Here is a 22341-nt window from a genome sequence, read left to right as displayed (position 1 = left end):
ATTCATTTTACGTTCATCTGGGCTGCTGGCAGAATTCAGTTCATGGAGTTTGTTGGACCAAAGTCCCTGACTCCTTACTGGCTATAAACTGAGGAACACTCCCAGATTCTAGTCAAGTTCAGGTTAGATCTCTCTGACTTCTTCTGCCTTCCTCTTCAATTTTAAGGAACTCATGGAATTAAACTGGGATAACCTAGATAATCCAGGATAATCTTCCCATATCAAAGTCCTTAACCTTAAACAAATCTGCAAAGTCCCTTTTGTCAAATAAAGTAACATACTCTCAGGTTCTGAAGATCAGACTAAACACCTGTGAAAGGTCATTACTTTGCTTATAAGATTACCTCAAGTGGGGAGTGGATAAACTATAATAGGCCCACACAATACTAACTACTTAGCAATAAAATGAACTACTGATATACACACCAATATGAATGAATCTCAAATGCATTATGCTAAGTGAAAGAAGCCAGACTCAAAAGGTTATATACTGTATTACTACTCTACATGACACTCTAGAAAAAGAAAAGATATATGGACAGAAATCAGATCAGTGGTTGTCAGAGACTAGGGATGGGAGAAGTGGACTACAAAGAGTCATGGGGGAAATGTTTACTGTGATGGAACTATTCTTATTCTATATTATGATTATGGTAGTATATAAAAAACCATCATTTGTCCAAATTTACAAAGCTATATAGTAAAGATGAATTGTACTGTATCTAAATGATACTTTAATTTTTTTAAATTGAAACACCACAAAAATCTTAAAGTAGACTCAAAAAATTAAATCATATACTGGTAAACTGTAATCTTCAAACCAAGAAATGAGGCAAAACAATCTTATTTTTAATTTTTCTCAAAGGGCTTTTCCAAAGATCAAATAAATCCACATCTCCACGGGTCAGAAACTTCCTTCAGCAAAGGATGGCAAAATGTAACTCTTACCTCCATTCCTCTCCCTGAATATGCAAAGAATCACAATTACCACACTCCTTTTTCTCTAATCCATGATTCCCTAAGAACTTGTGTTTACTGTGTAAACTGCAGCCCTGTAACTCTGTTTTCATGAATAGCTAGCTAACTCCTTAAATAGGGAGCTCTTTTCTATATAAAAGTGACTAAAGGAAATCAAGGAGGATTTTCTCTTTGTTTTATCTGTATATCCCTATGTTTTTAAGGAATTAGCATGATATCAGTTTATAAGTGCATTGAAAGGTACCAACACATAGGATGTACAAACATGCTACTATTGTGTGGAGTCTAAGCATTAGGTCACAATCTTGTCAATGATTATTAATACTTTCCATGAAGGGTTTCTGAAAAACCTATCCTCTCATTTCTGATAAATTTACCATATTATGTTGAATAGTCTACATCTAAGTATTATAGCCAAATAGCAATTTATAAAGGACACGAGAACATAAGTGGAGTACAGATAACCAATTTATTATCCTTTACCAGCCTAAAAGCATAGTCAGCTCTTTATAATTCAGATATATCTAAGAGAAATGAGTTTATAAAAAGTAATGTCAACATAACAAATTGATCTCATTTGTGAGAAAAATCTTTTTATGCTTAAATATATATAATAGTTTTAAACTATTTTTGTAATAAATGAAAAAATTAGATACTTGTAAGCAATGAATTTTTTAAAAAGCAGTAACAGTAAAGAATAATAATAAAAAAACACAATGAATTATTTCACTTTCTTCAAGCTTTCATAAAAAAAAAAAATTGTGGGGAAAATCCCCAATACTTATCAGCAGAAAGTGCAATTTTAGGAATAGTTATTATTACAGATTCAGGGTAAAAAAATCCCATAACAAATACAGTAATATATTTTTTTCCAATGCTTACCATGTGAAAGGTACTACTGTAAGCACTTTACAATCTTTTTCTCAATCATCATCACAATCCTATAGGGTATGTACTGGTATTACCCATATTCTCCAGATGAGGAAACTGAGGCCCAGGAGGGTTTAAGTAACTTGACAAACATCAGAGAGAAAGCAAGCTGTGGAGTTACGCTGGCGAGCATTAAATTTAAGTTAAATTTAAAATTCAGGCAGTTTATTTCTAGAAACTTCACTCTTTACATTTATTTAGACTTCCTATTACCTACAGAAATACTATTCCAAGTAGTAATACCTAAAAATTACATGTAGCCAGGCAACCCTCTCAGGTCTCCTCCCTCTTCAGGAACTTTGTACTACTGTTCAATAAACTTTGCTTGGCTGCCCACCAAAAAAAAAAAAAAAATTACATGTAGCCATAGCTATATACATATCCATATGGCTATATATATCTCAAAGCATAAAGTCAGTTTTTACTCAGAATTTGACCTCAAGGCTCCAGAGGAAAAATAATTTTTTTTTTTAAGATTTTATTTATTTATTCATGAGAGACTCACAGAGAGAGGCAGAGACACAGGCAGAGAGAGAAGCTCCCTGCAAGGAGCCTGATGTGGGACTCAAGCCCAGATGCCCTGAGCCAAAGGCAGATGTTCACGTTCAACTGCTGAGCCACCCAGGCATCAGAAAATTCCTTCTTACTGGGTAAACTAAGATAAGCTATTAAAACTTCAAGATAGAATTATTTTAAATGTTGAAAATTTTAATGAAATGACAGACATAAGTAACAACAACGAAAGACCCAAACCCTCAAGAAAGGGCCTGAGAGGGATAGGAATGAAAATGGAAGAAGGAAACATTTAAAACTGTATACCTTTTTATACTATTTTGTACAAATAGCACTGTTTGATTCCCCACCACCACCACTGAGGCATTTTATTTGTACATATGTATTATACCCCTAGAAAAAGAATCCCAGAATTCTTTCTCCTGTGTGTTTTTGTCATGCTTCTCCATGGTCCATGATGCCAGTTGAGGTTTTCATTCAGTACAATGAAGCCAAACTTGTGGGATGGGAGCAGATTATTTCATTTTTATAGATCTTTGAGTTGTATATCAAATCTGGGGGCTATCACTCCATGCTTGTTTAATTTGCCTATGAGGTTCCCAATAATTTCCCCAGCTCTTAGAATTTAATATTCTAAGTGAATTCTTCATGAATGTCAAGAGGAATATGGCAAAATGAAAATTAAAAGGGGATCTTAGAGCCCTACTTTAAAACTTAGACCAAAATAAATTTCAAATGAATCAAAGATTAAACATCTAAAAAAATCCATAAAGTACTAGAAGGGAATATGAAGAATACTTTCTAACTTCAGAATAGAGAATGCCTTATCTAAATATAAAACTCAGAAAACATAAAAGATTGCCATATTAGACTACATAAACATGAAATATTTATGCATGCAAAAAAAGTAAAAGCCTTGAACAAAGTATAAAAGTATAAAAAAAAGAGCAACAAGCAAAAATAACTGCAACCCATATCACCAAAAATGGATTAAAAAAAAAGAAGTCCTCCAATTACATATACACAAAGGGTAAATAAATGCCAAAGTTCACAGAAGACTCTCATAGCTCTATAATATATAGAAAGATGGTTAATTTCACTCAAAATAAGAGACTACAAATAAAAATTCCAAGGATATACTATTATCTATTGGATGAACAAAGATCAAAATCTTAGATAACACTACATTCAGTAAAGTGTATGAACACATGTACTCCACATTTAGAGGTATAAATTAAGTCGATTATGACTGTTAAGTCAATTATGACAAAATCTTAACATTTCAAGTGTGCAAACATCTGACTCAACAATTAATTTGTAGATATTTATGCTACACATAATCACGGAGGAACAAGATTACTTATATACAGAAATACTTATACCATTTATGGTTAACAAAAGATTAAAAATTTAAATGTCCATCAACAGACTTTATGTTTTGCTAAATCCAACAATGGAATAGTAGACAGGTATATATAGAAAGCCTTGTATTTATTAGAAAAAAGAAAATCCAAGAAAAGACATACTATTATATAGAAAAAATTAAATGGAAAAGGTATGGAATAGTTTGCAGGTATGCTGCCATTATGTATGAAAAGAAAAAATATACACACACATATTTATAAACTATAGAATATCTCTAGAAGGATTCACAGGAAACTAGTTTACCGTGGTTGCCTATAGAAAAGTAGAATGGGGAATAGGAAAAAGCTTTATTTTCACTACATACTTGAAAAATTTTTATACTATGTGCATGCATTTACCCTCAAATAAATAACTCTTAAAAAACAGACACAAGATATATGGTTATGTGGGAAAATGTCCTTATTTTACGGAAATTCAAATAGTCAGAATTAAGATATCTATAATTCATTTTATAATACTTTAAGAAAAAAGATGAAACAAAAGTGAAAAAAATGAAAACTGCTATAATCGTTAGATTTAGCCAATAGGTATATGGGAGTGTCATTACACTATTATTCTACCTACCTATACCCTTGTCATTTTTTATAAAAGTAAACAGAAACAAAAACATAATACAGTGAAATTCCTTTTTACTTAGACAAGTAATGTCATTTACCTGAAAAAAAGTTCTTACTAACATAGCGAAATATCTTTAAAAGTTATATATAATTTAAGCATTTTAGGTTAACATAAAACAGAAATGTTACCTTCCTTCACAAATCTTTAGAACTGATGCCACAGCCTTGCCTTTATTATGAATCTACGGAAAATAGTTCAGTTTCATCCTACTATCAACCATTTCTACTTTTGCCTTACTTAAAATGCAAACATTTGAGTGCAAAAAAAATGACCCCTTATAGAAGTTTCTCCAAACTTTTATTATTACTCCACAGCTAACTGACTTTTTAATAACTGAGTTTTTCAAAGCAATCAACTTAATCAACCACTCTTTTCATATTGATATTTCATCTGTTTATACATTTAGCTAATTATGCTACTACAAAAACTGAATTGGAAACAAACATAAATGATTCTTGGTAAGCAAACACTTTAAATGGTGGGACAAGTTCACATGGGTTATTAGAGAATAGTCATTAACAACCTGTTTAGCATACTATAAACATCAGTGAATTTATTTTTTTCTTTTTAAGATTTATTTATTTGAGAGAGAGAGAGTGCAAGAGGGGGGAGGGAGAGGGATAGGCAGACTCTCAGTCTAGGGTAGAGCCTAGAACCTGAAGCGGGGCTCAATTCCATTAACCTGCGATCATACCTGAGCCAAAATCAAGATTCCAACACTCAACCGCTGAGCCACTCAGGTGTTCCTAAAGCCTAGTACATTGTAACTAGTAACCAGCACTCTGTAAGAAGTAACTAGTAGTAGATGACACCAACTTCTCTTTCAACCGTTTATATTTAATACCCAAGTATTTCATTTTGAACAAATATATTCACATCTGAAATTCATAAAACAGATGTAATCATCTTAAATGAAGAATGAAGATTTAAAAATAATTCCTGCCAAAGAATTATTCACTTTGCAAAGCAATTTCCTGTGTATTTTATTCACTAGTTTAATATTCTAGTGAATATAAAATGGTTCAATTTATGTGTCACCTAAAATCTCTAAAGTCTATTCAGGAATCTCTTATTTTTTTTAAAAAAAAAGTTAATATCTAAAATTGGAATCCAGGGACGCCTGGGTGGCTTGGTGGCTAAGCTCCTGCCTTCGGCCCAGGGCATGATCCTGGAGACCCGGGATCGAGTCCTACATCAGGCTCCCTGTGAGAAGCCTGCTTCTCCCCCTGCCTATGTCTCTGCCTCTCTCTCATGAATAAATAAAATCTTAAAAAAAAAAAAAAAAGAATACAATTTGTTAAAAATAAATAAATTAAATTGGAATCTAATAACTACTTTAGAACATGTTCATCCTCTGCTAAGAAAGTAGCAATGACTAGGAAGAGTACCTCCAAAACACTAATATAGAAACTACTTTGCAGTATACCTTATTTTAAGAACCTGGATTTTTAACTTTCTTTATCTTCTAGAACTGTGATATTATCTCAACAATGCTTATTAACTATAGGGAATCACAGTTTCATTTCCACCAAATTCTCTCTCAATATCGCTCACTAAAAGCACTTTAATTTAAAATTCATGAAAAGATATTTATTAGATCTTAGCAATTCTAAAATGTTGCTAAGATCTCCCTAAAGTATTTGTATTTTTATTCTTTATATATAAAACCCCAATCCTGATTATTTTACTGCACTATTCAAAATTTAAATATTACAAACATATTCCCTAGAGCATAATCATCTTACATTATAGGCCAAGCTAATACTTCTCATTTTTAGTGCTATTTTAGATATAAAGCTTCTTTTCCAGTACATTTCCAAATGGAGACAGCACTCTAATTCCAGGTCTTTATGTAACTTATTTACTTGAAATTGCTGTCCTTCTTAAGCAATTGTCATGATCTGTAATATTTGCAAATCTTGTACAATATCTAACAGTTTTAAAACACTGCAAAATCATAGATACTGAGGTTTTTAGACTTTAACATAATATAAATTCATTCATTTGTTTACTTAGTACTTAAATGACAATCCCATCCCTCACCCTTTTGAAAATGAAGGTATTTAGAAACTATGGATGTTTTACCTTAATAGTTCCTAAATCTCATTCCTATAATTGTTTTAAGTTAACACTCATTAATTTCAACCTTTAAAGTAGTGCACTATCAAAAATTTCTTATAACTACTGCTTCTGTTCTTTTGTTATTTTTGGTAGTTAAAACAAGATTGATTTACATAGGGCATATTCAACACCATAGACATACACACACCCATACACACACCTTACACTGAAAGGTGTAACTTACAATTGTCCAAGAAGATATTAATGTTATGTGCTTTCCAATAAAAATGAAAACAAAAGTACATAGGTTGCCCATTAAAATAAAGTATCAAATTTTCATGTTTTAATGACAGATTGCTTTAGCTAGACCTATTTTTGAAATTAGTTTTACTCATCAAAATTGTGATAAAAAAGTAGAAAAGGTACATCTCAGTTGATAAGAAACTGACAAACTGACATTATTGGTTCCAAGGCCAACCTTTGGCCCTTTTGTATTTTTCCTTTAATCAATTGTTTTATAGTTTCATTTTATAGATATTTTGTATATTAACACACAGGCAAATGAAGTACTATGCAGCACACTGACATACACATATACCATAAAGAAAGATAGTAGCTACACTCAGCTTCAAATAATTTTTTGCCTTCCTAGGAAATCCAGGTTTTTGGTATATCACTTAATTTTTAAATGCTAGAAACCATTTAAAAGTTTTAAATGTTTAAAATCAAACAAAACCTCTCTATAGCTGGAAGTAACCAACCTGTAACTCTGGCTTCCATCTACATTTTAATCAAGTATCTTGCATTAGTTTTCTATTTCCACTGCAACAACTTACTATCAATCTAGTGGCTTACAATAGGAGTTTATGAGTTTTTAGGACACTAGAATCAAGGTGTAGGCAGTGCTGCCTCCTTCTGGAGGTTCTAGGGAAGAATCCATTTCTTTGTCTTTTCCAGTTTCTAACAGGCCACCCTGCATTCTTCAGCTTCTGACTCCTTTCTAAACATATTACTGGAACCTCTGCTTCTATCATCCCATCTCTTTTGGCTGTCTTTGACCTTCTTACCTCCGTCTTATAAGGATTGTGATTATACTGGTCCCAATTGGCTAATTCAGGATAATCTAATGATTGCTAATTTAATCAGATCAGCAAAGTTCTTTGTGCATGTAAATTAATATGTTCATCTGGATATTAGAACACAGACATCTCTGGAGGGAAGTCATTATTCTGTCTACTGCATAGGTGTTTCTAGGAGTTTTCTGATAGATTCTTGGGATTTTCTGTGTAGATAGTTTTGTGCCATGGTCTGAAGGTTTGTGTCCATGACAAAGTTCATATACTGAAATCCTAATTCTCAAAAGTGATGGTATTAGTAGGTGAAACCTTGAGAAGTGGTTAAATCATGAGACTGCAGATTTTGTGAATGGGATTATCTCTTTTTTCTTTTTTTAAGTAATCTCTACGCCCAACATGGGTCCTGAACGCATGTTCCTAAGGATCAAGAGTTTCATGCTATTCGACTGAGCCAGCCAGGAACAAATTACACTTCTCACAAAAGATTTTCCATAGATCTCACAGGCCTTTCCACCATGTAAGAATACAAATCTGTAATCCAGAAGAACCCTCACTCAATCATGCTGACACCCTGATCTCAGACTTCCAGCCTACAGAACTAAAAAATAAATTTCTGTTGTTTATAAACTATCCAGCCTGTGGTATTTTGTGATAGCAGCCCCAACGGATTAACACATTAAGTCTTCTGCAATTAGAGTTTTACTTTTCCTTCTAATCTGTGACTTTTATTTCTTTTTCATGCTTGGTTAAACCTGTTAGGACTTCCAGCACATTGCTGAATAGGAATAATAAGAGAAGATATTTTTGCTTGGTTCTATCTTGGAAACCATGCAGATTTTATTTAAGTACGCCATATTTGTATGCATTTGTTTTTAAGTTTGTTTTTTTTTTCTAACTTCTTGAATTGAATACTTAGTTGACTTATTTTAGATATTTGGGGATTAGTAATACATATTTAAGGCTAAAATTTTCCTCTGATACTACTTTAGCTGTATCTCCTAGAGCTCATTAAGGCTTTTTTTTTATTCGTTAGTTTTTAGATGGTTTATAATTCCTCTTTAATCTAAAAGCTGTTGAGTTTTACAATATGTAGATGGTGAAGTTCCATAGGCTTTTTCTTTACTGCTCTAAAATCAGGACAATAGTTCTTAGAGAACTTTACTGACATTTTATGACCAAATTTATTATCAATGTGTGTGGATACTCCACAGGAGATATGTTTTCAGAACACAGAATGTGATCTATAGCAATCAATTCATGTAGGTCTTCAATATCCCTACTTATTTTTCTACTACTCATGCACTTCTTGTTTCACATCATGATTCCCGTAGTTTTTGCCTTATAAAAGCTATAAAGGAAATACAGATAGATTCATATGTAAGGCATATATTCCTGTGGATATTCTTTGTGTATTTCACATTATTATAAATTGGCCCTGAATTCAGCCTTCACTAACATTAGGATTATTATACATTGCTTGCAATTATTTCTTCCAGATCTTTTGTTTGGTTACTGATTTTATTTATGACAACACCCAAACTTAAAATTTTTTCAAATTTTTTTTTTCTTTTATGGCTTCTGGGTTTTTAGTCTTAAATTATTTAAGAACTTCACCTACCACCCCACAGATTATACAAGTAGTATGCTATTTTTTTCAGATCATGATTTTGTCTTCTAGTAAAATGTTATTGTTTTCTTCATAAGTTTTCTGTTAAATATATCTGAAAGTATATCAGAGTTTTTGTAACTAGTATTAATGGAATATTTTTCTTTTAGTTCCCCATCACTGGGCTGAAGAATGCCCAATAACTGGTAAAGCATTATTTCTCTGTGTCTTTGAGGATGTTACCTGAAGAGATTAGCATCTGAACTGGTAAATTGAGTAATGCAGGTAGCCCTGGGTAGGCAACATCCAATCCCTTGAGGGTTGGAATTAAAAAGGCAGAAGGGCAGGGCGCCTGGGTGGCTCAGTCAGTTAAGCCACAAATTCTTAACCATAAGAAATTCTTAATCATAGGAAACAAATTGAGGGTCACGAGGGGAGGGGAGTGGTTGGAGTAACTGGGTGATGGATATTAAGGAACACGTGATATAATGAGCGCTGAGTGTTATATAAGACTGATGAATCACTGACGTCTACCTCTGAAACCAATAATATATTTTATGTTAATTGAATTTAAATACAAATTTTTTTAAAAGCCACCAATTCTTGGTTTTGGCTCAGGTACAGAGTTCAGGGTCCTGAGCTCAGGGCAGAGCCTGCTTGTTCCTCTGTCTCTGCTCCTCCCTGTGCTTTCTCTCTCAGGTAAAAAAAAAAAAAAAAAAAAAGGCAGAAAGGCAAATTAGTTCTGTCTGCTAGAGTTCAGAAATCCATCTGCCCTGGAACAGGAGCACTCCTGGATTCTGGGCTTCTGGGGTTAGACTGGGACTTATACCACATTCCCTAGCCTTCAGTCTAAGACTGTTTTGCCAATGGCTTTCCTGGTTCTCCAGCTTACAGACAACAAATTAGCAAATCTTGGGACTCCTTGGCATCCATAAGTACAGGAGCCAATTCCTTTAAAAATTTTACATATCTATACATCAGGGGTCTTGCCAAAGAGGGCCCCTCCTATTTATGTGTATTTATTGTTTATTTATTTGCTCCCTGGGTTCCTGGGCAGGTACTGAGGCTCCTGGCCTCAGGTGTGAGTAATGATGGTGGAGGGCGGGGTCCTTGCTGCCCGCAGGTGACTGACCCTGTGCTGCTCTGACCTATCTGCAGTCTCTGTTTACCCTTCTGGCAAACAGTTGGGCCAGAAGGAATCTTTTTATTATTCTAGAATGTGTGAAACAACAGAAAAGATGTTCCAATGTCCCCCCTACATCTGTGGCCCCCTGGGATCCCCTCACACCCTCACTGGTCTCAGGCTGGTCCCAGCAACCCCACCCCCTGGGAACAAGTACTCCTGTATTTCTAAAACAACTATTATTAAAAAAAAAAAAAAAAAAAAAAAGTTCTGTCTCTCTGGAAAATCCTAACACATTCCCTTTACAGATGTTTCTGCTATAAGAGAGAACAGCTGTTGATTTTCTTATGTTTATATACGATCCATGTTACCAAATTCTACTTTTTTAAAAAACCTAGAATCTCTCACTATTCTAGGTTTATAATCTTATAAACTGAAAGGGAAGTAATTTTATTTCTTCTTTTCCAAAGTTTTTTATGTCAAAGTTAATTCATCTCCACCACCCATCTTTCTTTTGGTCTAACTACATTTGCTAGAACCTCTAAGAAAATATTTAAAATAAATGACCACACAGACTTCCTGTCTAGTCTCTCATTTTAATTCACTAAGTGGGTAGTTAAGTTTAGTCAACTGTCTTCATTATATCTTAGCAGTTTTCTCCTGTACCTTTTTTACCTATAGCTTATATTAGAAATGACTGCCGAATATTACCAAAGGTCTTTTTAGTATATACTTATCTGACTACATCATTTTTCTCCTTTAATTTGCTGATATGAATTACTCTAGGAGGCTTTTCTAATTAAATTTCCTGTAAATTCCTGTAATAAATTCTATTTGGTTAGTGGTATAACGACTCAGATGATACACTGCTGGATTCTACATGCTAATACGTACTTATAATTTTTACATCTATAGTCACAAGTGAGAACGCCTGAATCCCCCATATGCTTTGTCACTATTTAGGAGATTTGGGGTATTAAAGCTATATAGAAGGCATAAAGTAAATTAAGAACTTTTCATATTTTCCTAGGGCCTGGAATAATTTAAATAACAGGTATAATATGTTCGAAAATAACAACAGAGCATTATTGAATATTTATTAGAGGTAAACACATTACATGTGTTGACCCACATTTAGTAATAATTCAGCTATGAATCCACCTTATCTTGGTGTTTTTTTCAATAGTAGATATCTATTCACCTTTCTAATTTCTTCTGTGTTAATCTTCAAGTTTTCTACTTTTGCAGAAAGTCAATTTGGTTTATTTGTATTTTGATAAAAAAAAAACATCCATTTGCTAGTTTCAAGTTTGTTCATACAATGCTGTATGTGGATTCACAACCAGCCTATGATTATGTGATTATATCTCCTTTCTTCTCAATCTTAATTATAATGGTTCTCCCCTTACCTCCTTATCAGATCCAGGAGGAGTTTACAATCTGGACTTTCTTTACAAAGACCAAGTTTTTGGACTTATTCATTTGCTTATTAGTTTTCTATTTCTTTGTTTTAATGTTTACATTCATTGTTTCATTTTTCTAACTTTCTTTTGGTTTACTTTGTTATTTTTTAAATTCCTTTAAAATGTGCACTAGGTTCCTGGGCTAGTCATTAAGCTTATTATTTCTCATATCTAACCCTTCCCTTTAAACTCAGCTTTGTGATGCTAACAATCAAATGAAACACATGAACTCTAACTGAATCCTGGATCAGAATCAGTTTGTTAATTAAAATGAATAAACATACTCTAAAAATTTTTTTAGTAATCAGGGAAATTTTATATGGGCAATATACTAGAAAACATTATTGAATCATTGCTTATTTTCTTAAAAGTCATGTTATATTGTTGCTATGTAGACTGTCCTTATTTTTAGGAAAGGCATTACTAAACTGTTTAGGCATGAAATATATGACATCTGAATTTTTAAATGATTTGTGGGCTGAACTGTGTCTCCCCTCTAAAAAATTTGAAGGCTGAAGCCCAAACCCCAGAATATGGCTATTTTGGAGACAGGACCTTTAAAGAGGTAACTAAGTTAAAATGAGGCCATCATGGTGGACCTTGGTGTCTGACTGGTGTTCTTATCAAAAGAGATTAGAACACAGGGGGCACACACACAAAAGGGCAACCAACTCAAGAGGCAGCAGCAAGGGGCACCTGGGTGGCTTAGTCAGATAAGCATCCAACTCTTGGTTTTGGCTCAGGTCATGCATGATCTCAGGGTCCTGGCATCAAGCCCACATCCCCCACATTAGGCTTCCTGCTCAGAGAGAAGAGTCTGTTTGAGGATTCTCTAGCTCTGCCCTTCCCCCCCCCCCCCCCCCTCTCTCTCTCAAATAAATACTAAAAAAAAAAAAAAAAAAAAAGCAGCAGCAGCAACAAAGTGGCCATCTACAAGCCAAGAAGAGAGGCCTCAGAGGAAACTAACCTTGCTGGTACCTTGATCTTGAACTTCCAGCCTCCAGAACTGTGAGAAAATGTATTTCTGTTCTTTAAGTCAATCAGTCTATGGTATTTTGCTATGGCAGCCCTAGCAAGCTAATGCAAATGGCTCTGGCAGAAAAACAGTAAATACAAAGAGAGAAAGCAAAAAAATAGCAAAACATTAATGTTATTAATTTCATTCTATGATTCTTTCAATTTTTATCTAAGTTTGAAATTTTCCAAAATAAAAAGGTTTATATTAGTATCCCAAAACTCTGGGCATTTTTACCATCACAATAGAAAAGTTTTATGTACCTATGTAAAATGAACCACCTTACTATCTCATCTGTGAAATGAGACAATTATCATCTGACATTAATGAGTACTAGAAGAATTTTAAGTGTTCTAAACCACTACTATAATAACTTGATAGAGTAAGCACTTATGAGTATCACTAGTAGCAAATTCCAATTCCAAATGAGAGATGTGATTCTGCTTCAGGCTGGCATCACTGTTGTCTTATATGTATAAGTAGTAGTTTAAGAAAATCATCTTAACCCTGAAAGCAATGAACTATATTCTCATATATACCAAAAAGACCAATCATCATAAGTAAACAAATCAATTCCAACCTGTTGAATCATTTTATATAAATACAACAGAAAGACAATCACATTCCTGAGGTAAGATATCATGGAAGGAACAACAAAGAAATTTTGAAATGGAAATGAAAGTTAACTTACTGACTGACTAAATCAGATCCCATCTTAGGGCCATCATCTGCCTCCTCTTCCATATCAGAGTCCATACCATTGTCACCTTATAAATAAAATAAACTATTGAAAGCATGCTTATAACATATCAGAACAATTTAAGCATTATACAAAGTGCCATCTATAAACTATACAGATTAAAGAAACTTATAGTTGTTGAAAGATGACATTTTTTAATTGCTTATATTTAAAATGAGATTTTTCTGTGGCTTATTAGGTATTTTTCACTGCCTTCCTGTTATCTATTTTAAACACACACACACACACAGAAACACACAAAACGTGTGTGTATATATATATTTACAGGCTATACCCAGATTTATACATCTATTAGCAAAGTTATAAATTCCATTAAACCATTTTTTTAAGATTTTATTTTGAAGTAACCACTACACTGAATATGGGGCTCAAATTCACAACCCTGAGTTCAAGAGAAGCATGCTCTACCAAGTGAAAGAGCCAAGGCTGTCCATTAGGGCATTTTATATTTAAAAAAAAAATATTATCTCTGGAAATTTAAAGTCTCCATTTTCTGGCTTCTTCTCTTGTAATGCTAATGTACAGTTCCAAAAGAAAAAAATAAAGCCTGAAAATCTAAAATTTGACAGGTAAGAGTATCACAAAGAAGAGTCATACTTTAGGCAGAGAAATAAATGTAGGCAAATTGCAAAAATCCTTCCAACTCTGCAGCCAGGTCTTATTAGAGCAAAAGCAGTATGCAACAGGCAATTACAAGCAATAGGAATGTAAAGCAGAAAATAAAAAATTATTTCAAGAAAAGCCATCTCAATAATTGATACTTTTTAGGACACTTTGGGTAAAATTTTTTATTTCATTTTATTATTGTATACAAACATGCTCTTACCTTTGATTACATTTGATTTGAGAAAATGATACATACATCAAAAAGTCTACTCTTGAAATGCTGTTCTGCTATGTAAACTATATTTCAAAGTACAAACAGAAGTAAAATTACTCAATGGTTACCCAGTAATGAAATTAAACTAATAATCAGGTTAAAAAAAAGAGTAACTTAGGATTTATGCTAGATATATTAAGTAATGAGTTAACAGAGCATAAAAATATGTATTCTTACCCTCAAGAATCTTCAAGATTTTTTTTTCAGACAGGAGCTCTAACTGTTCCTGGCATAGTTTTTTAATTTCTTCTATTGAACAGTTCTAAAGAAAATAACATTAAAAATATACATTTATGTAATATAGTGCCAATGTAAACTAGAATATAGCAATCAAAAAAAAAGTCTGGTTAGCAAAATCTTACAATAAAAGTTACATAAATCTTTTCATGACATGAAATCTGAAAACTCTCACTTAATATGTAAATGTTATAATTTATAGACATTTGATGAGAATAAAGTCACATTTACTATGAAAGAACAAATTAAAGAGTAAGTCATAACTAACAGCAGCCTATATGTTAGGTAATTCCTCTAAAGATTTAAATACGCAAGTGCTGGCTCTATACATCTTGGATCTTCCAAGCCCTATTTCCATAACTGTAAAATTCGAATACCATAAATAAATATATAAAACATTTGTGAATTTAATGAAATGTAAGCTTTTACCAACCAATAATGTGTATTGTTACATAGCAGAGTATTACTTCTTAAGGCACCAGAGTCATATCTCTAATTTAGTCACTAAAATTACCTGCATTTAGTAGAATTATTTCTAAAAGGTTAATAAATTCCTTACCAAAACACAGTATACGGCTCCATTTTTTTCTTGGCAAACTTTTAAATATATAAGGCCATTTATACCAATTCTCTAAAATTCCTTTTTTAAATCTTTTTGAAGTAGCTTGATTTGAAAACATCCAATTATAATTTACATGAAGTAAAATGATTGCTACAGAAGATGTGTTTGTATTTTTCTATATATGTGTGTGATTCAATGATATATGTAATGAAATACCTTTAACACATCAGGAAGCATCTTCTGTAACTTTTTCTCGCCTATGATACAGAAACACTGCTGAAGCATTTCTTTTTTGTCTGATATATAGAAACTAACTGGTTTTAATGACACAGTCAGGTCCAGTCCACCTTCTTCAAGGTCACTGTGCTCTGCCAAGAATAATTCTTTTTCCAAAGTTGGCAAAAGGTATTTGGTATCCTAAAATTAAAAGAGACAAAGAACCATTAAATAAAGGAGGATGTATATGATGTCATATATTTACATTTAACAACTACTTCTTCATTAATATTTCCAAATTCTTTGTTGGGATATTTACCTAAAACCATTAAAAAGCATATTTAATTGTTCAGTATACTTTTGTCTTACTGTCCAAACTACAATTAACTCGATGAGCTGATATAAAGTGAAGAAATATTATCTCAGGACACACAAGTGAAAATATACTAAATATTAAAAAATAAATAAAAGAAATATTGAGTGATCTCCTACAATTCTAGACTTCTGAAGAATTAGGATATTCCTCTAGCATGCCACTCAACCCAAAATTTTAAGTATGAATAATTCTTCTTCTTCTTTTTTTTTAAAGATTTCATTTATTTATTTGACAGAGAGAGAGAGAGAGAGAGAGAGCACAAGCAGAGGAAACAGCAAATGGAGAGAGAGAAACAGGCTCCCCACCAAGCAGGGAGCCCAATCTGGGGCTCAATCCCAGGACTCTGGGATCATGACCTGAGCCAAAGGCAGACAGTTAACCAACTGAGCTACCCAGGTGCCCCCATGGTTATTCTTCTTAAATTCATAAAAAGTGAGATGACAGCAAAAATGTTAAACATCACAATTATAAAGTATTATTGCTTCCCAGGAGCTACACTCATTTTTTTTTTTTTACACTCATTTTTAAAACTGCTATATAAATTAATCATATTCAAAGTAGCCAAGTTAAGACATCTCTGTCAATTTCACCTCCTATCTCTCAAATCTACCCCCATAATCCTGGTCCAAAGTACCATCATCTTCTGCCTAGATCATCACCTCAACAGCTACTTAACTGGAGGTCTTGAATCTAACTTGAGGTGTCTCCAATCTGTTACTAGAATAGATTCTATGAAATATATATATACTCATCCTCTTTATTTATAACCTTTCAATGACTTCACACTGATCTTAGGGTAATGAAGCCTAGCTTGGCCTACATGTTCACTGATAGTGCTACAAGCACAAAGTAATACAAAGTAATTCAAAGAATCACTCAAATATAACCTGTTCTCCCTTCACCTCATTCAGGCAGGGCTTTTGTATGTACCACTCTGCCTAAGAGAGTCTTTCTTCTTCATTTCCCCCCAATGCTATACTTCTAAATTAACATTATACTAAAATTAACAAATTTAGATATCAATTCTAAAGTCATCTCTTCAAGAAAATCTTCCCTGACTATATAGTTTAGGGCTTTTTTAAATTATATTTTCTAATAGAGTTGTTTTAAAAGTAGTTTAAAAACACACCAATTTTAAAGAATACTGTAATAATTAGACTGAAAAAATAAAGGTCAGTTCTCATTTTAATGGTTCATAAAGTAATTTAAGTAGTGAGGATGTAGAGAAACTGGAGCTCTTACACACTGCTAGTAGGAATAGAAAGTGGTACAGCTGCTCTGAAAAATGTTTGGCAGCTTCTTGAAAAGTTGTATGACCCCAAAATTCCATTCCTAGATATATATCCATGAGAAATGTAACTACACACCTGCACAAAAACTTGTACACAAGTATTCATAGCAGCATTATTCATAATAGCAAAAAGATGGCAACAATCCAAATTCCCATCAAGTAACAAATGGAAAAACCAACTGTGGTATAGCCATACAATGAAATATTATTCCATTCATATAAAATGTCCCTAACAGGGAAAGTCTATGGAGACAAGAGGTAGTGACTGCCTAGGGATGAAACATGGTGGAGGTGAGTATTAGGGATGATAGCGGAAAGGTACACATGGAGCTTCTTTTGGGGGTGATGAAAATAAAACTGACTAAAGCGATGGTTGCACAACTCCATTAATATGCTCAAAACCAGTGAACTGTATACTTGAAATAGATTAATTGTATGGTATATGAATTACATATCTATAAAGCTGTTACCAAAAACAATAGGGAACACAATATACAACAGACATAATGGCACTCTCAGAATTGTGAGATATTATCTACATGCCTAATATATAATGATTTCTTTTTTTCTTCACAAATAAGAAGTAGGGTTTAGTTCTGTATGGAAATGTTTATAATATTTAACTTATTGGTCTCTCCATCAGGATAAAGAGTACAAAAGATACAGAAACCATTTAAGATAAGAATGAGGAGGGCAGCCCCTGGTGGCGCCGCCTGCAGCCTGGGGTGTGATCCTGGAGACCCGGGATCTAGTCCCACATCGGGCTCCCTGCGTGGAGCCTGCTTCTCCCTCTGTCTGTGTCTCTGCCCCTCTCTCTCTATGAATAAATAAATAAAATCTTAAAAAAAAAAAAAAGATAAGAATGATGATATCCAAAATAGAATCTAGAAGGGGTGGAAAAACTGAATAGATCTATAACTATTAAAGAATTAGGAGTGGGGAGAAGGTAGGGACAAAAATACTACTCTAAAAAAAACCCACCAGACCCACACAGATAGACGGTCCAATAGGCCAGTTCTAATAAATCTTCAAGAAAAAGCCATAAACTATTCTCGAACACATTCCAAAAATGCAAAGCTTCCCAAATCAATCCATAAGGCTAGCATAGTCTTGATGCCAAAACCAAAAGGATAATTACAAAAATAAAAACCATAAGCTGATTTAACTTAGGGACATAGACACAAAAGTAACAATACTGAATTCTGAGTATAAAAACCAAACCGACAAACCAAATTGGATCTATCCCAGGATGACAAGTCAGTTCAACCCGAGTTAATTTACCAATTTATTAAAAATTACATTCTCAGGGGTGAATGGGTGGCTCAGTGAGTTAAGTGTCTGCCTTCGGTTCAGGTCACGATCCCATGATAAGCCCCATGTCAGGCTCCCCATTCAGCAGAAAGTTTGCTTCTCCCTCTATGCCTCCCCCACCCACCCCCTGCTTGTGATCTCTCTTACTCACTCTCTCAAAAAAATAAATCTTTTTAAAAAATTGCATTACCAGATCAAAGAAGGAAAGCTATGCGATCATCTCCACAGAATGCCAAAAAAGCATCTGATAAAACTCTACAACCTTCAGTGAACTAGGAACTGAAAAAAATCTCTTTAACTTGATCAAAAGTATCTTTCATTACTTTTGGCAAATACACTTTTGGATGGAACATAAAAAGTGTTCCCGCTAAAAACTAAATGAGAAAAAAATGCCTATTATCACTGCTTCTGTTCAGCACCACACTAAAAGCCTAAATGTGAAAGTACAAAAACAAATATTAGTGCTGAAAAAAAAGACACAAAAATCCCCTGTTCACACAAATTTTTCTGAGTCAATTTTAAACTAATAATAGAGTGGCTAAATATAAGAAATACATAAGAATAAATGGTTTTCTGTGTTTCTACAGCTTCCAATTTAAAGATGTAATGTTTAAAAATATTGTAAGAAAACAAAGAATAGTTTTAGGATAGGTCGAGAGTATAGAAAGATCTTTCTCAACACACGAAATCTGGAAGGCAAAGGAAAATATTGTTAGTCTTGACCACAAAGAAATAAAAAACTTCAGTACCCCACAGATAAAGTTACAGTGACATTTGAAACAGAGAGGATCAGAACCAAGACTTTTTGTAGACATTCAGAACTTATCAGTAAAAAGCTCAAAATAATCAAAAAGAAAATGGCCAGAGAATGTATACATGCAATTTACATAAGAAGGAATCAAATGGCAAATAAAAATGTTAAAATGTTCGATCTGACTCTTAATCAGGAGAACATAAAACAAATGAAATACAGATTTCACCCACTGAGCTGACAATTTTTTTTTTCAAAAATGGGTATAGTGACTATTTGCAGAAATGGGGATTCTTTTGTAATGTTTATATTATAAATCAATAAAATCTTTTTTGAAAAGTATTTGGTGGTACCTCTCAAATCTGTTTCAATGCATAAACTTTGACCCAAAAATTTCACTAAGATTCTATCCTAAAGTAACTGTTGCACAATACGTATGAACAAGGGTTCATTCTCACATCAACTCTTTTAACGGCAAGAAAACTAAAAATCTGAGTATTCATCAATAAAGATAAAATGGAATATCCCACAGTCACTGAAAAATAAGGCAACATCTAAATCGATGGGGGTAATAGCACCATAAAGCTTATGTGTAAGAACTTAAATACACACGTAACAAGTTATGCGGCTGCGTAGCAAATAATGGGGAGGCTTAAACAGACTCTCACGTCTTTTATTTCTGTGTTGTATAACTTTTATGTTTTCATGCTTTCGTTTTATAATAAAAGCAAACTGATTTTTTTTTTTTTTTTAACGGCGGTATCTTGGTGGATCGATGGAGTAGAAAGCTCATGGCTTTTATAATCGGGGACTGGATCCAAATCTAGTTAGTAACAAATTTGCTAGTAACAAACTGTGACTGTGGGTAAACTTCACTAATCTCTCTGAGCCTCAATTTTCTCATCCTGTAACGCGGAGACGATCTAAAAGGTGAAGAGGGGAAGAGAAGTAAACCGTGGCTTCCAAGGGCGCGGAGGGCGCGCTCCCGACCCATACTCTCCGGGCCGGCTGCTCCTAGAGTGAGAGGGCCACAAGGCAGAGCTAGATGATCAGCTCATCCAGGAACTCCCCGTTCAGGCCCGGGAGTGTGCGGTTCACCGGTACTCAGGGGCGGAACCTCGAGACGTCGGCGCGGCGGGCGCTCCCACAAGAGCCCCGCGGTCGCCAGCCTCGGCTCCCGCCTGTGTCGGTCAGAGGGCGCAGCAGCTCCGAGCGCGGCGAGAAGGGCGCGCACGCACCTGCTGCAGGGACCCCGAGACGCTGGAGGATGAGTCAGTGCTCCTCCGCTTCCGGCGCTCGCTGCGCTCCACGCTGCTCCCGCCCCAGCAGCTGCCGGCGCTCCCGCCGCCGGTGACGCTTCCACTGAGGCTGGTGTTTCCACAGCAGGTGACGCTGCCGCAGCCGCTGGCGCTCCCGCAGCCGCTGGTGCTTCCACTGCCGCTGCTGGCTAAGGCGGGCACCAGGTCCGGCGCCGCGAGCGCTGCGGCCGCCTCCTGACCGCTTCGTTTGCGCCGCTTCTCCCGGGAAGACTTCTTCCCCGTCATGATCCCGCTGCTGCAACCATCCGGGGCGAGCCCACCGTCTCCGAAGCTACCGAAACCCAGCGGCGGCGGCGGCGGCTGCGGACCGCCAGCGCCGGCGTCGCAGCTCGTGCGTCACTTCCGGCCTCGTCGCAGAGCCCGGGAGGCGTGGCTGCAGCGCTTCCCGGCAGGAGGCGGGGGCGGCTCGCGTTCAGGTCTCTGAGCCTCTCTACGAAGGACAGAAGGTGGAGCTTTACGGTAGCTCTTTGCTCCATTGATTGATGCCTCTTTTCAGATTCTGTCGTACACGCCGACACAGTAAGGTATGGGGTAGCTTTTGTTTTGTTTTCCAATGTTTAGTGTCATAAGTACGTGACACTAAAATGTATTTATTTATTTATTTATTTATTTATTTATTTATTTATTATTCGTTTATTCATGAGAGACACAGGCAGAGGGAGAAGCAGGCTCCCCACAAGGAGCCCGACGTGGGACTCGAACCCGGGTCTCCAGGGTCACGCCCTGAGCCAAAGGCGACGCTCAACCACTGAGCGACCCAGGCGTCCCCCTAGAATGTTTCAACAACAAAGAGAACTTAAGGGGAAATCTCATTATTATCACCGGAGCACATTTTTTAAAAAAATATATTTTAGGGAATTATCCTGGAATAGGATTTTGGGCTTCCTTGTTTTTCCCCCTTCACACTAATTTTTAGGCACGTTTGCCTTTCACTTCTCAAGTCATTTGGATCTACTATTTTATCGTATACTTTCTCAGTTTATTTAACTAATATTCGAATGCTGGCATTTAAGTTGTTGTCAATCTGTTATATTTTACAATAATGCAGCTATGAACAGCTTACGAAAAAAAATTTACATTATTTTCCTTATGGCATTTTTGTCCCCCCAAAACAAATTAACACCTTATTTTCCTTGTCCTATTTAATCAGATTCCTTTGAAGATAGAGTAAGCTAACTTAAAATGTCACCCATAGACTGAAACCTTACAGTTTTTTTCTAATATAAAGGGTTTTAACTTGCATTTTTAATTTTACTTTAGTTCAATTTTACTTTAGTTTTATTTCACTTCTATTAGTTTCAGCTGTATATGACTCAACAATTGTATACGTTTCCCAGTGCTCATTAAGATAGTGTACTCTTAATTCCCTTTATTTATTTCAACTATACCCCCACCTATCCAGCAACCACTTCTGGTTGCCACCAGTTTGTTCTCTGCATTTAAAATATGTCTTTTTGGGATCCCTGGGTGGCGCAGCGGTTTGGTGCCTGCCTTTGGCCCAGGGCGCGATCCTGGAGACCCGGGATCGAATCCCACGTCGGGCTCCCGGTGCATGGAGCCTGCTTCTCCCTCTGCCTGTGTCTCTGCCTCTCTCTCTCTCTCTCTCTGTGACTATCAAAAATAAAATAAAATGTCTTTTTGTTTGTCTCTGTTTTTCCATTTGTTTGCTCATTTGCTTTCTTACATCCCACAGATGAGTGAAGTCATGATACTTGTCTTTCTCTGACTGCCTTGTTTCACTTAGCATTATGCCCTCTACATCCATCCTTATTGCTACAAATGGCAAGATTTCATTCTTTTTTAATGGCTGAATAATATTCCATTATATAT

General features: G+C 35.0%; 1 protein-coding gene across 1 annotated transcript in view; it reads right to left on the bottom strand.

Annotated features, from left to right (window-relative positions):
* The window catches only part of CAAP1 (caspase activity and apoptosis inhibitor 1), a 49991-nt gene extending 29109 nt beyond the window's left edge, over positions 1-20882 (bottom strand). Inside the window, exons 1-4 of the mRNA XM_026009009.2 lie at positions 20431-20882; positions 15464-15664; positions 14626-14710; positions 13500-13575 (exon numbers count right to left, since the gene is read on the bottom strand). Of these exons, the coding sequence (XP_025864794.1) occupies positions 13500-13575; positions 14626-14710; positions 15464-15664; positions 20431-20736 (668 nt within the window). The 5' untranslated portion in view covers positions 20737-20882. The remainder of the gene's footprint in view (positions 1-13499; positions 13576-14625; positions 14711-15463; positions 15665-20430) is intronic.
* Positions 20883-22341: the final 1459 nt, after the last annotated feature.

Source organism: Vulpes vulpes, chromosome 12 (genome assembly GCF_048418805.1).
Source record: "Vulpes vulpes isolate BD-2025 chromosome 12, VulVul3, whole genome shotgun sequence".
NCBI lineage: Eukaryota > Metazoa > Chordata > Mammalia > Carnivora > Canidae > Vulpes > Vulpes vulpes.
This window is presented reverse-complemented; position numbering and strand designations above follow the sequence as displayed.